The sequence below is a fragment of the Musca autumnalis genome, unplaced genomic scaffold (assembly GCF_047663935.1).
Source record: "Musca autumnalis isolate F117 unplaced genomic scaffold, ASM4766393v1 scaffold_4, whole genome shotgun sequence".
NCBI classification, from domain to species: Eukaryota; Metazoa; Arthropoda; class Insecta; order Diptera; family Muscidae; genus Musca; species Musca autumnalis.
The window spans coordinates 63,507,397-63,527,064 of record NW_027411977.1 but is presented as its reverse complement, the minus strand read 5'-3'; the positions used below and the strand labels follow the sequence as shown (position 1 = coordinate 63,527,064).

At 35.2% G+C, this 19,668-nt stretch overlaps 2 protein-coding genes across 3 annotated transcripts in view; one reads left to right on the top strand and one right to left on the bottom strand.

Annotated features, from left to right (window-relative positions):
- LOC141402449 (protein Asterix) overlaps nucleotides 1–2,351 on the bottom strand; it is a 225,222-nt gene extending 222,871 nt beyond the window's left edge. Inside the window, exons 1-3 of one of the 2 annotated variants that reach the window (XM_073983754.1) lie at nucleotides 2,122–2,351; nucleotides 1,949–2,064; nucleotides 1,758–1,879 (exon numbers count right to left, since the gene is read on the bottom strand). In XM_073983754.1, the coding sequence (XP_073839855.1) occupies nucleotides 1,784–1,879; nucleotides 1,949–2,064; nucleotides 2,122–2,248 (339 nt within the window). In that variant the 5' untranslated portion in view covers nucleotides 2,249–2,351 and the 3' untranslated portion in view covers nucleotides 1,758–1,783. Of the gene's footprint in view, nucleotides 1–1,718; nucleotides 1,880–1,948; nucleotides 2,065–2,121 lie in introns of those variants that run through there. The other variant, XM_073983753.1, reaches the window with a different exon arrangement.
- A 321-nt stretch (nucleotides 2,352–2,672) lies between these two features.
- LOC141402447 (uncharacterized) lies at nucleotides 2,673–13,905 on the top strand. Its single transcript, XM_073983751.1, has 13 exons — nucleotides 2,673–2,857; nucleotides 2,911–3,024; nucleotides 5,763–5,980; nucleotides 6,046–6,253; nucleotides 6,395–6,508; nucleotides 6,571–6,704; nucleotides 7,009–7,241; nucleotides 7,820–7,867; nucleotides 7,932–8,045; nucleotides 8,098–8,404; nucleotides 10,376–10,631; nucleotides 12,810–13,422; nucleotides 13,493–13,905. Exons 1-13 carry the CDS (start codon nucleotides 2,792–2,794, stop codon nucleotides 13,726–13,728), a joined length of 2,661 nt encoding a protein of 886 aa, XP_073839852.1. The 5' UTR covers nucleotides 2,673–2,791; the 3' UTR covers nucleotides 13,729–13,905.
- Nucleotides 13,906–19,668: the final 5,763 nt, after the last annotated feature.

The following is a 19,668-nucleotide window of genomic DNA, read 5'->3' as shown; positions in this document are numbered from 1 at the left end:
ACACATCCGGAGGAACTACAGATTTTTCGGCCTGGACATTCAAGACGTCAGACCATCGGACATCAACAAGCGCCCATCTTGTTGATTTCGGGGAAACAAGACGGAAAATGCAGTCAACCTGTTACAACAACAACAAGCGCCTCACTTGCCCTCTTTTGCAAGGAAGATAGTAACCTGTGAGAACAACAAAAACGCCTTTATCAGATGTAATTCGAATCATTTTAGTTGTAATTCGAGAATTCTATTTGTAATTCGTAACAATATATTTGTAATTCGAATCATTTCATTTGTAATTCGAATTATTCCATTTTTAATTCGAATTGTTCCATTTGTAATTTCAATTGGAATAATTCGAATTACAAATGGAATAATTCGAATTACATGTGAAAAAGGTGTATTTATTTACAAAATCTATCTATATATATAAAAATGGTGTAAAAAATGTATAGTCATTCATAAAATGAGAACGGCTAGGCCGATTTCTGTAAAATTTGTTGTCAGTTATTCGTATTTTCGAGGAGAAGGTCTTTACGGAAGAAAATTTTGGAAAATCTCTCTGGAAAAGCCGGAAAATTGGAAAAATCAAAACTTGAGTTTTTGTATGAAATTTTATTCCTTAATAGAGAGACGAAGTTCGCCGGGTCCGCTAGTATATAATAAATAAATAAAAATTCTTATAATTTCCGTAATTATCGTTAATTATTCGGTAAATTAGCGACCAATAAAAAGTAGTCGTAAATTAAACATCCGTAATGTTAAAATGGCAACTAACAAATTGTGTGAAGGAAAAATATTTAAACCTGCCAGAACGCCACCTAGGGAATTGCAACAGGGTGCATCTTCCTGTCATCAGTGCACCATTGGCAGATACCACAAACAACTATCGTGTGGATGCGGAATCTTGCATTCGTATCAATTCCTATAGGACATGCGGCACAGGCCCGCACAATACACTTCATCTCAAGAAGTGGAGATTTAGCTAGGAGTAAGTGGAGGTTTTTTTTGGGTGCCACCGTGGTGCAATGGTATGCACGCCCGCACGCAGAAGGTCGGTGGTTCGATTCCACGGCCAGGCAACATCAAACATTTTTCAACGGTGGCAAAATACCCCTCAGTAATGTTGGCGACATTTCCTGAGTATCTCAGCCTTGAAAAACTTCTGCACAAGTGGTGTCTTAAGACACGCCGTTCAGACTCGACGATAAACAGTAGGTCCCATGTCATTGAGCTAAATATGAATCGGGGTGCACTCATTGATATGAGAGAAGTCTCCCTTGTCCCGTATGGGATGTTGTGGAACAATGTTTTTTTTTTTTTTTTGTTTGTTTTTTTTTAGTGGAGGTTTTAAAACAAACCTCTCCCTTGTGTGGCTTTCTTAAAGCTAAGGCTGACTTCCGAAACGTTAGTTGCTTTGTATTCGCGCATGAAACCTGGGGTGCTATATAATAAGTGCTGCATTTATAAGTCTAACCCCCATTATTATAAGTATTCTTTTGTTATAGTTTGGATTTACCGAACAGATTTATAGCGTTCCGGTTAACTTAAAGTTAAAAGTGATGATTGAATTTCAAGGAGGAGCTTCTTGGAACTAACTTTCAATATAAAAATTACATTTCTAATGCCTCAAAATTGATTTATTTTGCGTTTACAAATCCATCGGATAGTAAAAGAACACATGTAATAATGGCCCTAAAAATTTGAATTAAACACATTCACTGTTTTATTAATTAAATATTTTATCTATTACCCATATGTTGTTTTTAACGTAAAAAAATTCTAAATTCTATGAAGATGTAACCCATGGCGGGGTCATTGGTGCTGGATTCTGTAAATATGACATGACAACAGCGCTTACACTCAACATGAATGAGGATAGAACCTAAAAGAAAACCACCATAAATTTAGAAACCCCAACAACTTTAGGGATGCAAATTTATCAAATATTCACCTGTTTGGCATCGTCACTAACTCGGGAACTGGCAAAACTAATACATGAACAATACAAAGCAAACCAAGCGCACCATTTTAACTTCATCATGAGACCACACATTGAGAAAATCATTCCTAAGAAGATAATATAATATGTTAATACGGATTATATCTCTTTCAACAAACACATACCTAAGATATTCATATAATCCGGAGTCAAATCTTCATTTCCAGTGCCACTTCCATTTTGTCCTTGTGCCTGTGGAGCTTTATAACGATTGACCTTTTCCTTGCGTCTGGGATCAACGGTGGCATTCATGTTTTAATATTTTTTATTTCCACTTTTAATGAGAAAGTAAATCTTAATTAAAATTGGGTCAATCGTCAGCGAGAATGAATGATAAAAAATTGATTAGAAATGTCAAAACTACGTGACAAGCAGAGTTGCCCAACTTGCCACCAATACACATACTGGTGGCAACACCATACAACTGAAAACTACACTAATCAATTTATCGTCAAACAATAAATTCATGCCCGAAAAAATACATCCCAATTGTCAGTTAGTCGCTTTCAATAAGCCGGTGGAATTCATGTTTTAATATTTTCTTATTTCCACGATTGACCCAGCGAGTGAATGATAAAAAATTGATTAGAAATGTCAAAACTACGTGACAAGCAGAGTTGCCCAACTTGCCATCATAACTAGGTTGGCAACACCATACAACAGAAAACTAATCAATTTATCGTCAAACAACAAATTCATGCCCGAAAAAAAATACATTCCAACTGTCAGTTAGACGCTTTCAATCAGCCGTTTTTTATTTCAAGCGACGTTAAAAATTGAAGATTTACCGCAAAAATGAACGACCGCTGCAATAATTTGCTATCGGTGATTGATTCTATTGAAGAAAATATTGAAGATTTGGTAAGCTATCCATTATAAATTGAAATATCTTAATAACGTTATGCTATTTTAAGGAGCCAAACGATTTGCGAATATATGCAAAGGGCCTAATGAAAATTGAACGCTACATGCAAGAACAATTGCCGGGTATTTTTGATGTTGCCTTAAAGTGGTGTAATTTATATTTGGTAAGCTGTGTTGATTAATTTGGATTTGTATAATGAAGAATAATGTGGACAATTAGATAATGTTTTATCTATTGGCTTCTTACTCCGAGTCGTAGACATCATAAGATTCTGAGACCATGTTTTTCTTGTGGAGGCGTTATTGTTCATTCTCATGACATAACCTAACCAACCCAATCGTTCGATATAACCATGTCTAGACCATGGACCATCTTTCGAAGATTTCTGCTGGGCTTATTAACTACCAAATCCACCTTGGCAGACTTATCTTTTTATTTTTTTTTTAATGTGGCTCTTACCTGTCTTTCATATCTACATTAGGAAATGTTCCTTGTGGCAATTGTCAGTTTGATGTAGAGAGAGGTGAGGCATATGTTAACCATTTGCATCTCAACACCCTCTCTCACCCGCAAACTGACAATTGGCGCAAAGAAAATTGCCTAATGTAAATATGGAGTTTCCTTTAGTGTATGAAGTGTTATTCTTTCACTATTTGTTAGGTATAACATAACATCCCGCCTTTTATTTTCCTGTAGGATGTTGAAGTCACACGAGTCATCTTGTCTGACACCTCGTTTGATATTTATATTTTAACCGTTTACTCAATACCCTTAGCGGCACTACAGGAGACTTATGCCTATATAGTATGCAAATGTCGGATTTCTTGTGCATGGGACATGGGGTTATGCGGACCTCCATCCAGATACAACAGATACATACTCCTTAACAGCATATCTTCAGGAATTTTGAACAGTTCGGCTGATAGCATATCAGCTCCTGCTCTCTCATTGCTCTTCAGCTGATTAATTGCAGTTCAAAACTCTCGTCATTTCCATGTTCTTTTTTTATAATTTTTTAGGCTCGAAGAAAGGCATATTAAATTTGTCATTCCTTTTGTGACTTTCCGAAATAAATCTGTATCAAAAATTTGTATGTATATTTACCCATGTCACTATATCTTCCGTCGGTCCACGGTTTGGTATAATGGTATCTCGCGTTTTTTTGTATTTTAAGGTTTAGGGTAACATTTTTGGTATAACCCCCCCACATAATGGTACCCTCCGATATGAGGATTTTGGATACTTTTTATACCCTACACCACACTGTGGTAAGGGGTATTATGTCTTTGTGCATTTGTATGTAACATACACAAGGAAACGAAATAGATCCATAGTTCCTTTTGGTGATATACATATAATCACTTTCTGAATCGATTTATGCATGTCCGTCCGTCTGTCCATGTATTTTTGTTCGCAACGTACAGGTCGCATTTTTTGTCCGATTCAGTTGAAAATTGTGGACTATAATTTTTTTAGCCATAGGAAGAACGCTATTGCTTTTGGTGAAAATCGGTTCAGATTTGGATATAGCTCCCATATATATTTTCGCCCGATTTCACGTATTTGCTGCACCAAACACGCCATATAAGTCTGATTTCGATGAAAATTTGAGTGTGTGACTACATTTGGTCTAGAAATATGTGTACCAAATTATATCGAAATCGGTTCAGATTTGTATATAGCTCCCATATATATTTTCATCCGATTTCACGTATTTTCTGTACCAAACACGCTATATATGTCCGATTTCGATTAAATTTGGAATATGTGACTACATTTGGTCTACAAATAAATGTACCAAATTATATCGAAATCGGTTCAGATTTGGATATAGCTCCCATATATATTTTCGCCCGATTTCATGTATTTGATGCACAAAACACGCTATATACGTCCGATTTTAATGAAATTTGGAATGTTTGACTGATTTCGTTCTAGAAATAAGTGTACCAAATTATATCGAAATCGGTTCAGATTTGTATATAGCTCCCATATATATTTTCATCCGATTACACGTATTTTCTGTACCAAACACGCTATATATGTCCGATTTCAATGAAATTTGGAATGTGTGACTGAATTCGGTCTAGAAATAAATGTGCCATATTATATCGAAATCAGTTCAGATTTGGATATAGCTCCCATATATATTTTCGGCCGATTTCGCGTATTTGCTGCACCAAACACGCTATATAAGTCCGATTTCAATGATATTTGCAATGTGTGTCTGAATTCGGTCTGGAAATAAATGTGCGAAATTATATCGAAATCGGTTAAGATTTTGATATAGTTCCCATATATAGTTTACATATTCACAGTGGTGTTGGGTATCATATAGTCGGCCCCGCCCGACTTTGATCTTTTCCTTACTGGTTTTGTTCGAATTAGTGGTAAGCTGACATTTAAGGTTCTTAGTGGCCACAAAACTTCACCGCCAAAAATCTTTGTTTTTACAATTTTTAACCTAACTAGGTGCAGATTGACATTTGAGGTTCCCAGTGTGCATGTTTTGTAAAAGCCCCACATAACAGTAGCATCCGATTTAAGGTGTAAGGTATAGCCCCCATATATAATTACCTCTCGATTTGAAATATTTTCAGGATTTTTGTACGTTTTCCGGCCAAATCAACTGAAGTTTAAGATTTCCAGACACTTTAAAACTACTCCAACAAAAAGTTTAGTCGTTGGTCTGTGTTTCAGTATAGCTCCCATGTAACGATACATCTCCATTTTAGGTATCTATCTGTTTTGTCGAATTAGTTATAATTTGTCATTTAAGGTTCCCAGTGTGTACAAAACTTCTTCATCGGAAACTTTGACCCTAAGTCCACGTTTCATGGTAGAAGATATAAAAAGTTCAGCACAGTCAAACGTAACTTTTTTTCACTTGCTTTATTTCAGTGTATCCAGGATTTTATAAATCCTCAAGTGAGAACACTTAGACGACTATTTGAAGATGTCGCAATTTCGACCATAACATACATAATCGGATATTTGCAATATACAACAGAAGATATTGCAGACTATCATTTTAAGTTATTAAAAATTATGGAAAGACTTTTGAGAAACCTTCCATGTGGTATTTTGGAACAATTGAATACTTTGCAACCTGGTATAATGTGAGAAAAAAATATTTTTTTTTAATGAAGTGGTTGGAATTATTAAAATTTTTTGTTGTTTACAGAGCCTGTATGTGGACACCATATTCTTATGGAATAAACCACAAAACACAAATGTTAATATTGCGTCTATTTGCAATGTTAATGAAATGTATTGATACCAGTAAATGGGATCTGGAATTCAAAGCCATTAAATTACGACGTTTCAACATAAATGAAAATGAATTGATAAATATTATAAAGGAAACTCAACATCCATCAATGTATTTAAAGGTAGGTTGAAATTTTATATGTATATAATTTGGCTTCATTTACAAAAGACATAAAATTAGTAAATACATTTGCTTATTAACAAATTTATTTTAATTTTTTATTTATTTTGAAATTATATTCATTTACGTAATTTTTTTATAGAGAACTCGTGAATTTTTGAATAACTACAACCATGTAATGAATAATACCAAAAATCTATCATTTTATTGTGACTATATAAACATTGGAAATAAATATGACATCTTTAAACGCCTGGTAAGTTGGAAGAAATCAATGATTTTCGTTGTTTTTAAATTATTTATTTCTTATCGTTAAAGAATTTTGACAAATTTTGGATTGATTTAAATATTGAAACACTTTCATTTGAAGGACGCTTTAAACCATGTACCACCTCCGACTACAGGTCGTATAAAAAAGTCGAGGGTATATTTCAAATTGAAAATATAAAAATGTAAGTTTGTTTTAGCAAATTTTCGTTTAAACTTTTTATGCCCTTAGTCTTTAGGATAATTAAAAATATGCCTCATCGAGATCATTACTATGACCGAATGTTTTAGTCAATTATATGTAACTTGTTTAGTTACATATAATTGGGCAATGAATAAAATTGCTTGCGTATGTGGCTTCAAGAACAAATGTACTGTTGTCATTTGTTCTTGAAGCCATACTCAGGCTAACCCTTGTAATTAATTACAAATGATCTTATTTCTTATTCTTTTTAATAATATCTCAAATGTTCCGACTTAACTTTTCAGTGAATCTGGCTTTTTGCTGGTATACTTCAATGATTCCAATATTGATAGTTTCCCGATAACAACCAACGAGAATGTGTTGCAAATATTTTTGTCAAATGAAGAACAACATCGTATTCGAAAACATGAAGTGCTACACTACTTTTTATATGAAGTAGCTACCCGAGGTAATGTTGCTGAAAAATATGAAGCTGATATTCCACAAATAGACAACAATGAAGATGATCCCTTACAAGGTGTGATATAATGCAATATGTATATTTTATTTGTATTTTCCTAAGACCACTTTCACGTTACCTACCTTAACGACAGCGGACCGAAAATGCTGAAATCATTGACAGCTACTAATGTGGATGTAATTTATAATTTCATATCCAAATTCAATCTAATCTAAATTGATCTAACTCATAGCCACCAAAGGCAAATGCTTCTTCTTGCATTTTACAAAAATTTTCTCCTTTTCAGAACCTACTATTTTGAAATGTTTAGAATGTTACCTTTATAAATTTGGCAGAACTTTTAAAAATACTAGATTTTTGCAGGTTCTGGAACAGAGCATTTAGCACCTGCTCGAAATTTTGAAAATTTCACATTAAACAAATGATACACTGTAAAAATCTTTCATTATTTTTCGTCGAATAATACCGTTTGTTTGCTTACAATATCTTCAAAGTATTACAGTTTTTTGTCTCTATTGAAAAATATAACATTTCGAATTAATACCCTTTATTTGAACAGGCGTGATTTGTAGTTACAACAACGTTAATTAAATAAAATGTGAACACTAGCATGATCCTCTTTTCCCTAATTTCAGATAATATACAATCAGAAGACCATAACAACGATAACGAAAATTTGCCAGGTATGCAACTCTGAAACTTCCTTATAATTGCTAATAAACGACATGATTCTCAATCGACTTGCAGACAATTTTGAAGTACCTTTAAACGATACAACAATAACGCCAAGAATTGAAGAAACCAATAACGTTAATGAAAATCCATTTAATGACATAGACGATGAGGAACTTATTTCACAAGGTATGTTTTTATTTTTACAATTTATAAAATAAAACAAATAAATTTCTTGCAGACGTTATTGAGAACATTTTAGAAAGACTATCAGAAGTTTTACCGGAACATGCAGATACATTAACAAGAAACCACAATGAGCAATTAGAAACAAATTTGGCACAAAGTCCTCAAAGGGCATCACCTCCTATAACCGGAACTCCGGTTTCAAGCAGACGTCAAAAATGTACCGTTAAAACAAAACATGCCATATACCAATTACGTAGCAAACGGCAGAGAAAATCTGAAGATAGTGATGAAGACTATGTACCAAATAAAAAACCAAAAAAGCGCCCCCAGAAACAAGGCTTGAAAAAACAACACATGCGGTAAAGATATAAAAAAGAGTTCCATACACATAAATATACGTATGTAAATATTTTTCAATATTGGTAAATTTTTACAAATTACTCATCCGATACAGATTGTCGCTTACACAGGTTTAAATTACAAAAAAAAATTACACCTGTAGTGGGATTCTGAAATTCTTTCTTTTTTCTTCTTGTTACCGACAAAAATCGCTAAAATTCAAATGTCTCGGTCCACACTAGAGCTAAATTTCATGAAATTAGGCGTTCTTAGATTGAATTTCCCACTGCAGCAATTTCATGATTTTACTCTGCTATGGAACTCGATCTATAAACGCATAATTTCGTGTCAAAATTTCAGTGAAATTACTCTAGTGTGGCCAGGGACCAACCAAAATAAAGTTCCCGCTAAATCCTATCGATAGCAACAGTGTTGTCAACTTTTATTCATTTTTATACCCTCCACCATATGGAGGGTATAATTAAATTTGTCATTCCGTTTGTAACACATCGAAATATTCGTCGGAGACCCTATAAAGTATATATATTATTGATCATCATAAAATTCTATATCGATTTGACCATGTCCGTCTGTCCGTCCGTCCGTCTGTCTGTCTGTTGAAATCAAGATACAGCTCGCAATTTTAAAGATAGAGAGTCAAATTTTGGTACAGAAGTTTTTATTACTTGCAGGATGGTTGGTATTGAAAATGGGATATATCGGTCGACGTTTTGATATTGCCCCCATAGAACGGTACCTCCCGATTTTCGGTATTTTTAAGGTTTTAGCTTCATTATTTTACCAAAATGGCTGAAATTTGGTACGTAGTCTTCTTTAGGGGTACAAAACTTTTCCCCCACAATTTTGTCGGTATCGGTCCACACCTTCATATAGCCCCCATAGAACGGTACCTCCCGATTTTCGGTATTTTTAATGTTTTAGCTTCATTATCCTACCAAAATGGCTGAAATTTGGTACGTAGTCTTCTTTAGGGGTATAAAACTTTACCCCAGAATTTTGTCGGTATCAGTCCACACCTTTATATAGCCCCCATAGAACGGTACCTCCCGATTTTCGCTATTTTTAAGGTTTTAGCTTCATTATCCTACCAAAATGGCTCAAATTTGGTACGTAGTCTTCTTTAGGGGTACAAAACTTTCCCCCAGAATTTTGTCGGTATCGGTCCACACCTTCATATAGCCCCCATATAACGGTAACTCCCGATTGTCGGTATTTTGAAGGTTTTATCTTCATTATCCTACCAAAATGGCTGAAATTTGGTACATAGTCTACGTTGGTGGTATAAAACTTCCCCCCAGAACTTTGTCGTTAACGGTCCATGCCTTCATTTGGTATTTAGACTTCGTTGGGGGTACTCAAACTTCCCCTTTAAATTTGTCGGTATAGGTCCACGTAATACTGAAGATTGTGACGTCAATATCCAACCGAAATGGCTGAAATTCGTTATTTCGTCTTCCAAGAGTTATAAAATATTCCAGAAGAGTATTATCAGTATTGGTCCACGTCTTCCTATATCCCCATAGAAACTTACTTCTTGGTTTTTGGTATTTTTTTTAGTTTTAGCCACATTCTCTTACCGAAATATAGGAAATTTGGTATTTAGTCTTCTTTGAGCCTAAAATCTTTCCGTCAGAAATTTGTCGGTATAGATCGACGTTTTGAAATAGCCCCCATAGAATGGTGCCTCACATTGTTTTACCGAAATTGCTGAAATTTATTATTAAGTCTCCTTCATACACGAAAGGAAACTAATTATTCCATTTTACTTCAATACAACTTGTGGTGGAGGGTATAACAAGTTCGGCCCGGCCGAACTTAACGCCGTTCTTACTTGTTTGATTTTCATAACGTTACGTTTTAATTTTCACTATTTTTGTCGATAATCAAAAAATGAGTAGCAGAATTCCTCTACAGAATAATAATTTGAATGGATTATATTTCCTTTTTCCTCCACATATTTTGTTTTATAGCAATAATGTGAAACCAAGCCCCAGGGCGAAAACAAAAATCGATAATCCACAATCCAATGAGAAATTAATAGAAAATGAGAAAATAATAGAAAATAAGAATATTATTAATATCACCGAAAATCTAATACAAGGAAATACTTGCCAAATTCAAGAAAGCGGAACTCAAAATCAAAATTTATCAAATACAAATGGTGTACACTCTGAAGCTAATGAAGATATAGATGAGGTGTTAGAAGGACCTCTGGAATGCTCTGATGTAAGTTGCTTTCTTTAAAGTAGTTTAAAACAAAATATGTTTTAAAGATAAAGTCAATCCCATGGCGATACCTTATTGATTCGACACCTTATTTTAAAGGATATTTTTAAAAGGAGTTTCTTCATACCACAACTTGTAATTATACCCTCAGCCTTTAGGCTAAAGAGGGTATTTACACTTTGATACGACCAAAAATGTGCCTCATCGAAATAATGGTTTTAGACCCTAAGTATGTTTGTACGATATCCGTTTCAGACAAATTTGAGTAGATCTAGCAATGTCCGTCCGTTTGTCTGTCTGTCTGTCTGTCTGGCAGGATGGTGCGCACGATAACTCTCGAACGGATCAATCAATTCGGTTCAAATTTTTGATATCGAAATATTTTGTCCAGATTTGATTTAAGTTCGAAGATGGGCCATATAGATTCACTCCTTCAGGTACCTCCCCCACAAATGTTCAAAAATTGTCTCAAAACTTGTGCGCACGATAACTCTTGTAGGGAATAACCGATTTAGTCCATACCTTGCACATCGTGTAATTTCTACCAAACTTAGATGAGGTTCCTATACGGACTCAATCGGTCCACTCCTTCGGGTACCTCCCACACAAAATTTCGGAAAAGTTCAGTTTAGGACCTGTAGTGGGATTCTGTAACTCATTTTTGCTGTTATCGATAATTGTCGGTAAAATTAAAATGCTTATAATTTCGATAATTAACGAAAATTTTCGGTAAGTTAACGATGAATAAAAAGTAGTCGCTAGCCTCTACCGACTCAAACAGTGATGCCAACTTTTCTTTATGTTTTTAGTCATAATTTTGCGATTTATTTTACCGATTTTTGTCGGTAACAGCAAAAATGAGTTACAGAATCCCACTACTGGTCTCGAATCGCTTTGATTTTTGTTTACGCAAGGTGTATTCGCTGTCCTCTATACGACTCTGTAAGTTTCATTAGGGGCAAGTCCATACTTCCTGAGAAAATAGCCTGAAAGTTACAAAAAACCCTATGAAACCGTGTGTAGTGGTTGGAGCGCAAGATGACTCTCGAACGGATTTGCCGATTCGGCCCAAAATTTGGCTTACGTAATATTTTGTCCAAACTTAGTTCAAGTTCAAAAATGGATTATATCGGTCCACTCCTTCCGGTACCTCCCACACAAAAGTTCGAAAATGTTCGGAAAATTTGTGCGTACGATAACTCTTGAAGGGAGTAACCGATTTGGTCCATACTTTGCACATTATGAAATTTCTACCAGACTTAGATGAGGTTCCAATATGGACTTAATCGGTAAACTCCTTCGAGTACCTCCCACACAAAATCGCGGAAAAGTTCAGTTTAGGACCTGCTCTCGAATCGCCTTGGTTTTTGTTGTAACATCTTGTATTCACTTTCCCCTATACTATGGTACAAGTTTCATCAGGGGCAAGTCCATACTTCCTGAAAAAATAGCCTGAAAGTTGAAAAAAAAACCCTATGACACCATGTTTATGGGTGGAAGCGCAAGATAATTCTCGAACGGAAATGCCGATTCCGGCCAAAATTTGGCCTTCGTAATATTGTTTTCAAACTTACTTTAAGTTCGTAGATAGCCATATCGGTCCACTCCTTCAGGTACCTACCCCACAAAAGTTCAAAAATATTCGGAAAAATTGTGCGCACGATAACTCTTGATAGGAGTGAACGATTTGGTCCATACTTTACACATTCTCATAATATCTACCAGATATAGATCAGGTTCGAATATGGACTATATTTGTCCACTCCATCCCGTACCTCCCACACAAAATGTTGGATAAGTTCACTTTAAGGCCTGCTATTGAATCACTTTGATTTTTGTTGAAGCAATTTACATTCGCTGCCTCAATTACGATGGTAAAAATTGTTTCAGGGGCAAGTACATACTTCTTGAGAAAACAGCCCGAAGGTTGTAAAAACCCCCTATGACACCCCCATGGTCTATGTCGGTCCATTCCTTTAAGTACCTTTTCCGCAAAACGTTTGAGCTTTAATCCTAATCAACATTTTTGTCGGTTCATACGACCAAAATTTTGAAACCCCCTAAATATATAAGTTTTTTGTGAAAAAAGTGTTTCAATTTGCACAGGCTGAGGGTATATCTCTGTCGACAAAGCCGACTGATACTTTTTTACTTGTTTTATTTAATATTATTATTTAGTTTCAGGCATTTCGAGACGGCATCGAATTTGGAGCCATCCACAGCTCAAAAAATATTCCTAATCAAAGTGCACAAGCTGATGAGGAAAATGAAGTTTATGATTCTATAAGAAGTTACAGAAATTCTTTAGAGGATTTCTCAGAAATACCTCTTTTACAAAATTCTTTAGTCCCAAATTCCTTCAATAACTCTGGAACACGAACCACTAAGCCGTCTATTTCTAGAAACAATTCCACAATGATGGATATTAGAGATGAAAATATTTCAGATAATGAGGATTTGTCAGAAATACCTCGATTACAAGATTCTCAGAATTCCAATCAACGTCTATCACAAACAGCTACTACATCTTCAATCCGAAATTCCTTCAATAACCCAGAAATACGAACCACTAAGCCGTCGACTTCTGGAAACATTTCAACATTGATGGATATTAGTGATGAGCTAATCATTGATGAAACGAGTGAAGAAAGTATTTCAGACAAAGAGAATAAATATTCCACTACTAAATCCAAAAACGGAGCTCATCCTGATAGTGATGTGGAAATTATGGAAAATAACAATGTAGATTACAGTTCTTCTAATAGGAGAATCAAGAAATCCAATAACAGAGGTGTGTGAATATTAAAAGTAATTATTTTGAAAGAGTTTTTTATTTTCAAATATTATTTGTTGGTTTCCAGGAAAAGTGTCAAGGCAGTTACATCAGACAAAAGAAAGGAAAAACGAGAAGCTGTTCCAGAAGTATAAAATAAAGAAAAAGGAAAGCATAAAATCAAAAAACCCCTTGCGTTCTACTAACGTCGAAGAGGAGTCTACAGTTATACTAAGCGATGATTCATCCAACTCTATCATAGATTGTACAAATGTAAGGAAACCAAATATTCATAATGTGGAAGAATATGAAATAAGTGAGTAAAAAAGAAACGTAAAGAATTGTTGAATTAATTTTGAATTACTTATGTATATATTAAGTTTTATGTTTTACAATTGTTTTGTTTTTATTTACTAACCAACACAATGTTGATAATTTACAAAATACGAAAAATATTGAATTTTGAAAAAAAAACAACATATAATAAAACTTTTAATAAAATACTTTTTTATTGTTAACACACATTTTTAAAGTTATGTTATGTTTAGAAATCGCCGCAAAAACCACATTTCACTACGCTTATTGAGCTTATTGTGTTTTCCATTTGATACGATCGAAACACACATTTTAATAACTATTTTACTTCTTATTTCATAACGTATCTATAGATATTTCTGAACATATTTCAAAATATACATGTCAAGTTGAAAGAAAACTGAATCTTTTGCGGCATAGCCTCAACAATAGTTCAAAGTTTGATAAAGAAAATATTTACAAAATAACTAAAAATATTGTTATGGCCACGAGGCAACAAAAAAGGGAAATTGAAAAATATATACAAGATGTGAAACATTGGCAAAAACATGTGGAAATGCAATATCAAATATATGTACAAAGGAATAAATATATTCAACGGTAAGTAATTTATATATTTAACTATCCAACCATAAAAAGTGGATGTTTTGGAGGTGTTTCAGACCCATAAGTTATGGATATTTTAAAATATTTTTATCAGATTTTCAGGCTGCGAATTGTGGATCTTTTTTAAGTATTTTTGATTTTCTACATTCATTTCTGATGAATACTTTCATCAGTCACTGATGACACTTTTTTCTATAGAAAAAAATTCATCAGGTCCCTGATGACACTTTTTTCTATAGAAAAAAATTCATTTTTTTTCTATAGAAAAAAAATCATCAGGTCCCTGATGACACTTTTTTCTATAGAAAAAAATTCATCAGGTCCCTGATGACACTTTTTTCTATAGAAAAAAATTCATCAGGTCCCTGATGACACTTTTTTCTATAGAAAAAAATTCATCAGGTCCCTGATGACACTTTTTTCTATAGAAAAAAATTCATCAGGTCCCTGATGACACTTTTTTCTATAGAAAAAAATTCATCAGGTCCCTGATGACACTTTTTTCTATAGAAAAAAATTCATCAGGTCCCGATGACACTTTTTTCTATAGAAAAAAATTCATCAGGTCCCTGATGACACTTTTTTCTATAGAAAAAAATTCATCAGGTCCCTGATGACACTTTTTTCTATAGAAAAAAATTCATCAGGTCCCTGATGACACTTTTTTCTATAGAAAAAAAATTCATCAGGTCCCTGATGACACTTTTTTCTATAGAAAAAAATTCATCAGGTCCCTGATGACACTTTTTTCTATAGAAAAAAATTCATCAGGTCCCTGATGACACTTTTTTCTATAGAAAAAAATTCATCAGGTCCCTGATGACACTTTTTTCTATAGAAAAAAATTCATCAGGTCCCTGATGACACTTTTTTCTATAGAAAAAAATTCATCAGGTCCCTGATGACACTTTTTTCTATAGAAAAAAATTCATCAGGTCCCTGATGACACTTTTTTCTATAGAAAAAAATTCATCAGGTCCCTGATGACACTTTTTTCTATAGAAAAAAATTCATCAGGTCCCTGATGACACTTTTTTCTATAGAAAAAAATTCATCAGGTCCCTGATGACACTTTTTTCTATAGAAAAAAATTCATCAGGTCCCTGATGACACTTTTTTCTATAGAAAAAAATTCATCAGGTCCCTGATGACACTTTTTTTTATACCCTCAGCCTTTAGGCTAAAGAGGGTATTTACACTTTGATACGACCAAAAATGTGCCTCATCGAAATAATGGTTTTAGACCCCAAGTATGTTTGTACGATATCCGTTTCAGACAATTTTGAGTAGATCTAGCAATGTCCGTCCGTCTGTCTGTCTGTCTGTCTGTCTGGCAGGCTGGTGCGCACGATAACTCTCGAACGGATTAATCGATTCGGTTCAAATTTTGGGTATCGAAATATTTTGTCCAGATTCGATTTAAGTTCGAAGATGGGCCATATAGGTCCACTCCTTCAGGTACCTCCCCCACAAAAGTTCGAAAATGTTCGGAAAATTTGTGCGCACGATAACTCTCGAAGGGAATAACCGATTTGGTCCATACTTTGCACATCGTGTAATTTCTACCAAACTTAGATGAGGTTCCAATATGGACTCAATCGGTCTACTCCTTCGGGTACCTCCCACACAAAATTTCGGAAAAGTTCAGTTTAGGACCTGGTCTCGAATCGCTCTGATTTTTGTTTACGCAAGTTGTGTTCGCTGTCCTCTATACGACGCTGTAAGTTTCATTAGGGGCAAGTCCATACTTCCTGAGAAAATAGCCTGAAAGTCACAAAAACCCTATGACACCGTGTGTAGTGGTTGGAACGCAAGATAACTCTCGAACGGATCAGCCGATTAGGTCCAAAATTTGGCTTTCGTAATATTTTGTCCAAACTTAGTTCAAGTTCAAAGATGGTTTATATCGGTCCACTCCTTCCGGTAACTCACCCACAAAAGTTCGAAAATGTTCGGAAAATTTGTGCGTACGATAACTCTTGAAGGGAGCAACCGATTTGGTCCATACTTTGCACATTATGAAATTTCTACCAGAGTTATATAAGGTTCCAATATGGACTCAATCGGTAAACTCCTTCGAGTACCTCCCACACAAAATTTCGGAAAAGTTCAGTTTAGGACCTGCTCTCGAATCGCCTTGGTTTTTGTTGTAACATCTTGTATTCACTGTCCCCTATACGAAGGTACAAGCTTCCTCAGGGGCAAGTCCATACTTCCTGAGAAAATAGCCTGAAAGTCACAAAAAAGCCCTATGACACCGTGTGTAGTGGTTGGAGCGCAAGATAACTCTCGACCGAATCTGCCGATTCAGTCCAAAATGTGACCTTCGTAATATTTTGTGCAAACTTAGTTTAAGTTTGAAAATAAGCCCTACCGGTCCACTCCTTCAGGTACCTCCCCACAAAAGTTAAAAAATGTTCGGAAAAATTTTTCGCACTATAACTCTTGATGGGAGTGACCGATTTGATCCATACTTTACACATTCTCATAATATCTACCATATATAGATCAGGTTCGAATATGGACTATATTTGTCCACTCCATCCCGTACCTCTCACACAAAATGTTGGATAAGTTCACTTTAAGACCTGCTATTGAATCACTTTGATTTTTGTTGAAGCAACTTACATTCGCTGCCTTAATTGCGATGGAACAAGTAAAAAAGTATCAGTCGGCTTTGCCGACAGAGATATACCCTCAGCCTGTGCAAATTGAAACACTTTTTTCACAAAAAACTTATGTATTTATGGGGTTTCAAAATTTTGGTCGTATGTACCTGAAACAACTTTTACTATTGTAATTGAGGCAGCGAATGTAAGTTGCTTCAACAAAAATCAAAGTGATTCAATAGCAGGTCTTAAAGTGAACTTATCCAACATTTTGTGTGAGAGGTACGGGATGGAGTGGACAAATATAGTCCATATTCGAACCTGATCTATATATGGTAGATATATTGAGATGTGCAAAGTATAGATTACATCGGTCACTCGCATCAAGAGTTATCGTGCGCACAATTTTTCCGAAAATTGTTGAACTTTTGTGGGGTATGTACCTGAAGGATTGGACCGATATGGCTTATCTACGAACTTTAAGTAAGTTTTGAAACAATATTACGAAGGCCAAATTTTGGCCGGAATCGACATTTCCGTTCGAGAATTATCTTGCGCTTCCACCCATAAACATTGTGTCATAGGGTTTGTTTTTCAACTTTCAGGCTATTTTCTCAGGAAGTATGGACTTGCCCCTGATGAAACTTGTACCGTCGTACTGGGGACAGTGAATACAAGATGTTACAACAAAAATCAAGGCGATTCAAGAGCAGGTCCTAAACTGAACTTTTCCGAAATTTTGTGTGGGAGGTACTAAAAGGAGTTTACCGATTGAGTCCATATTGGAACCTCATTTAAGTCTGGTAGAAATTTCATAATGTGCAAAGTGTGGACCAAATCGGTTACTCCCTTCAAGAGTTATCGTACGCACAAATTTTCCGAACATTTTCGAACTTTTGTGGGGGAGGTACCGGAAGGAGTGGACCGATATAATCCATCTTTGAACTTGAACTAAGTTTGGACAAAATATTACGAAAGCCAAATTTTGGAACGAATCGGCAGATCCGTTCTAGAGTTATCTTGCGCTCCAACCACTGCACACGGTGTCATAGGGTTTTTTGTAACTTTCAGGCTATTTTCTCAGGAAGTGTGGACTTGCCCCTAATGAAACTTACAGCGTCATATAGAGGACAGCGAATACAACTTGCGTAAACAAAAATCAAAGCGATTCGAGACCAGGTCCTAAACTGAACTTTTCCGAAATTTTGTGTGGGAGGTACCCGAAGGTGTGGGCCGATTGAGTCTATATTGGAACCTCATCTAAGTTTGGTAGAAGTTACACGATGTGCAAAGTATGGACCAAATCGGTTATTCCCTACAAGAGTTATCGTGCGCACAAATTTTGCTACAATTTTTGAACATTTGTGGGGGAGGTACCTGAAGGAGTGGACCTATATATCCCATCTTCGAACTTAAATCGAATCTGGACAAAATATTTCGATACCCAAAATTTGAACCGAATCGATTGATCCGTTCGAGAGTTATCGTGCGCACCAGCCAGCCAGACAGACAGACAGACAGACGGACAGACAGACAGACGGACGGACATTGCTAGATCTACTCAAAATTGTCTGAAACGGATATCGTACAAACATACTTGGGGTCTAAAACCATTATTTCGATTAGGCACGTTTTTGGTCGTATCAAAGTGTAAATACCCTCTTTAGCCTAAAGGCTGAGGGTATAAAAAGTTGTTTCAGGGGCAAGTCCATACTTCTTGAGAAAACAGCCCGAAGGGTGTAAAAACCCCCTATGGCACCCCCATGATCTATGTCGGTCCATTCCTTTAAGTACCTTTTCCGCAAAATTTTTGAACTTTATTCCTAAACAACATTTTTGTCGGTTCATACAACCAAAATTTTGAAACCCCCTAAAAAGTGTTTCAATTTGCACAGGCTGAGGGTATATCTCTGTCGGCAAAGCCGACTGATACTTTTTTACTTGTTATAGAAAAAAATTCATCAGGTCCCTGATGACACTTTTTTTCTATAGAAAAAAATTCATCAGGTCCCTGATGACACTTTTTCTATAGAAAAAAATTCATCAGGTCCCTGATGACACTTTTTTTCTATAGAAAAAAATTCATCAGGTCCCTGATGACACTTTTTTCTATAGAAAAACAATTCATCAGGTCCCTGATGACACTTTTTTCTATAGAAAAACAATTCATCAGGTCCCTGATGACACTTTTTTCTATAGAAAAACAATTCATCAGGTCCCTGATGACACTTTTTTCTATAGAAAAACAATTCATCAGGTCCCTGATGACACTTTTTTCTATAGAAAAACAATTCATCAGGTCCCTGATGACACTTTTTTCTATAGAAAAACAATTCATCAGGTCCCTGATGACACTTTTTTCTATAGAAAAACAATTCATCAGGTCCCTTATGACACTTTTTTCTATAGGAAAACAATTCATCAGGTCCCTGATGACACGTTTTTCTATAGAAAAACAATTCATCAGGTCCCTGATGACACGTTTTTCTATAGAAAAACAATTCATCAGGTCGCTGATGACACGTTTTTCTATAGAAAAACAATTCATAAGGTCCCTGATGACACTTTTTTTCTATAGAAAAAAATTCATCAGGTCCCTGATGACACTTTTTTCTATAAGAAAAAAATTCATCAGGTCCCTGATGACACTTTTTTCTATAAGAAAAAAATTCATCAGGTCCCTGATGACACTTTTTTCTATAAGAAAAAAATTCATCAGGTCCCTGATGACACT

Excerpts from the sequence above, each read along its gene's own strand:
- LOC141402447 (XM_073983751.1), top strand. The coding sequence starts at position 2,792 with ATGAACGACCGCTGCAATAATTTGCTATCGGTGATTGATTCTATTGAA. Across the intron at positions 6,705-7,008 it reads CAAATTGAAAATATAAAAAT|TGAATCTGGCTTTTTGCTGG; the intron begins GTAAGTTTGTTT and ends TTAACTTTTCAG. Across the intron at positions 8,405-10,375 it reads TTGAAAAAACAACACATGCG|CAATAATGTGAAACCAAGCC; the intron begins GTAAAGATATAA and ends TTTGTTTTATAG.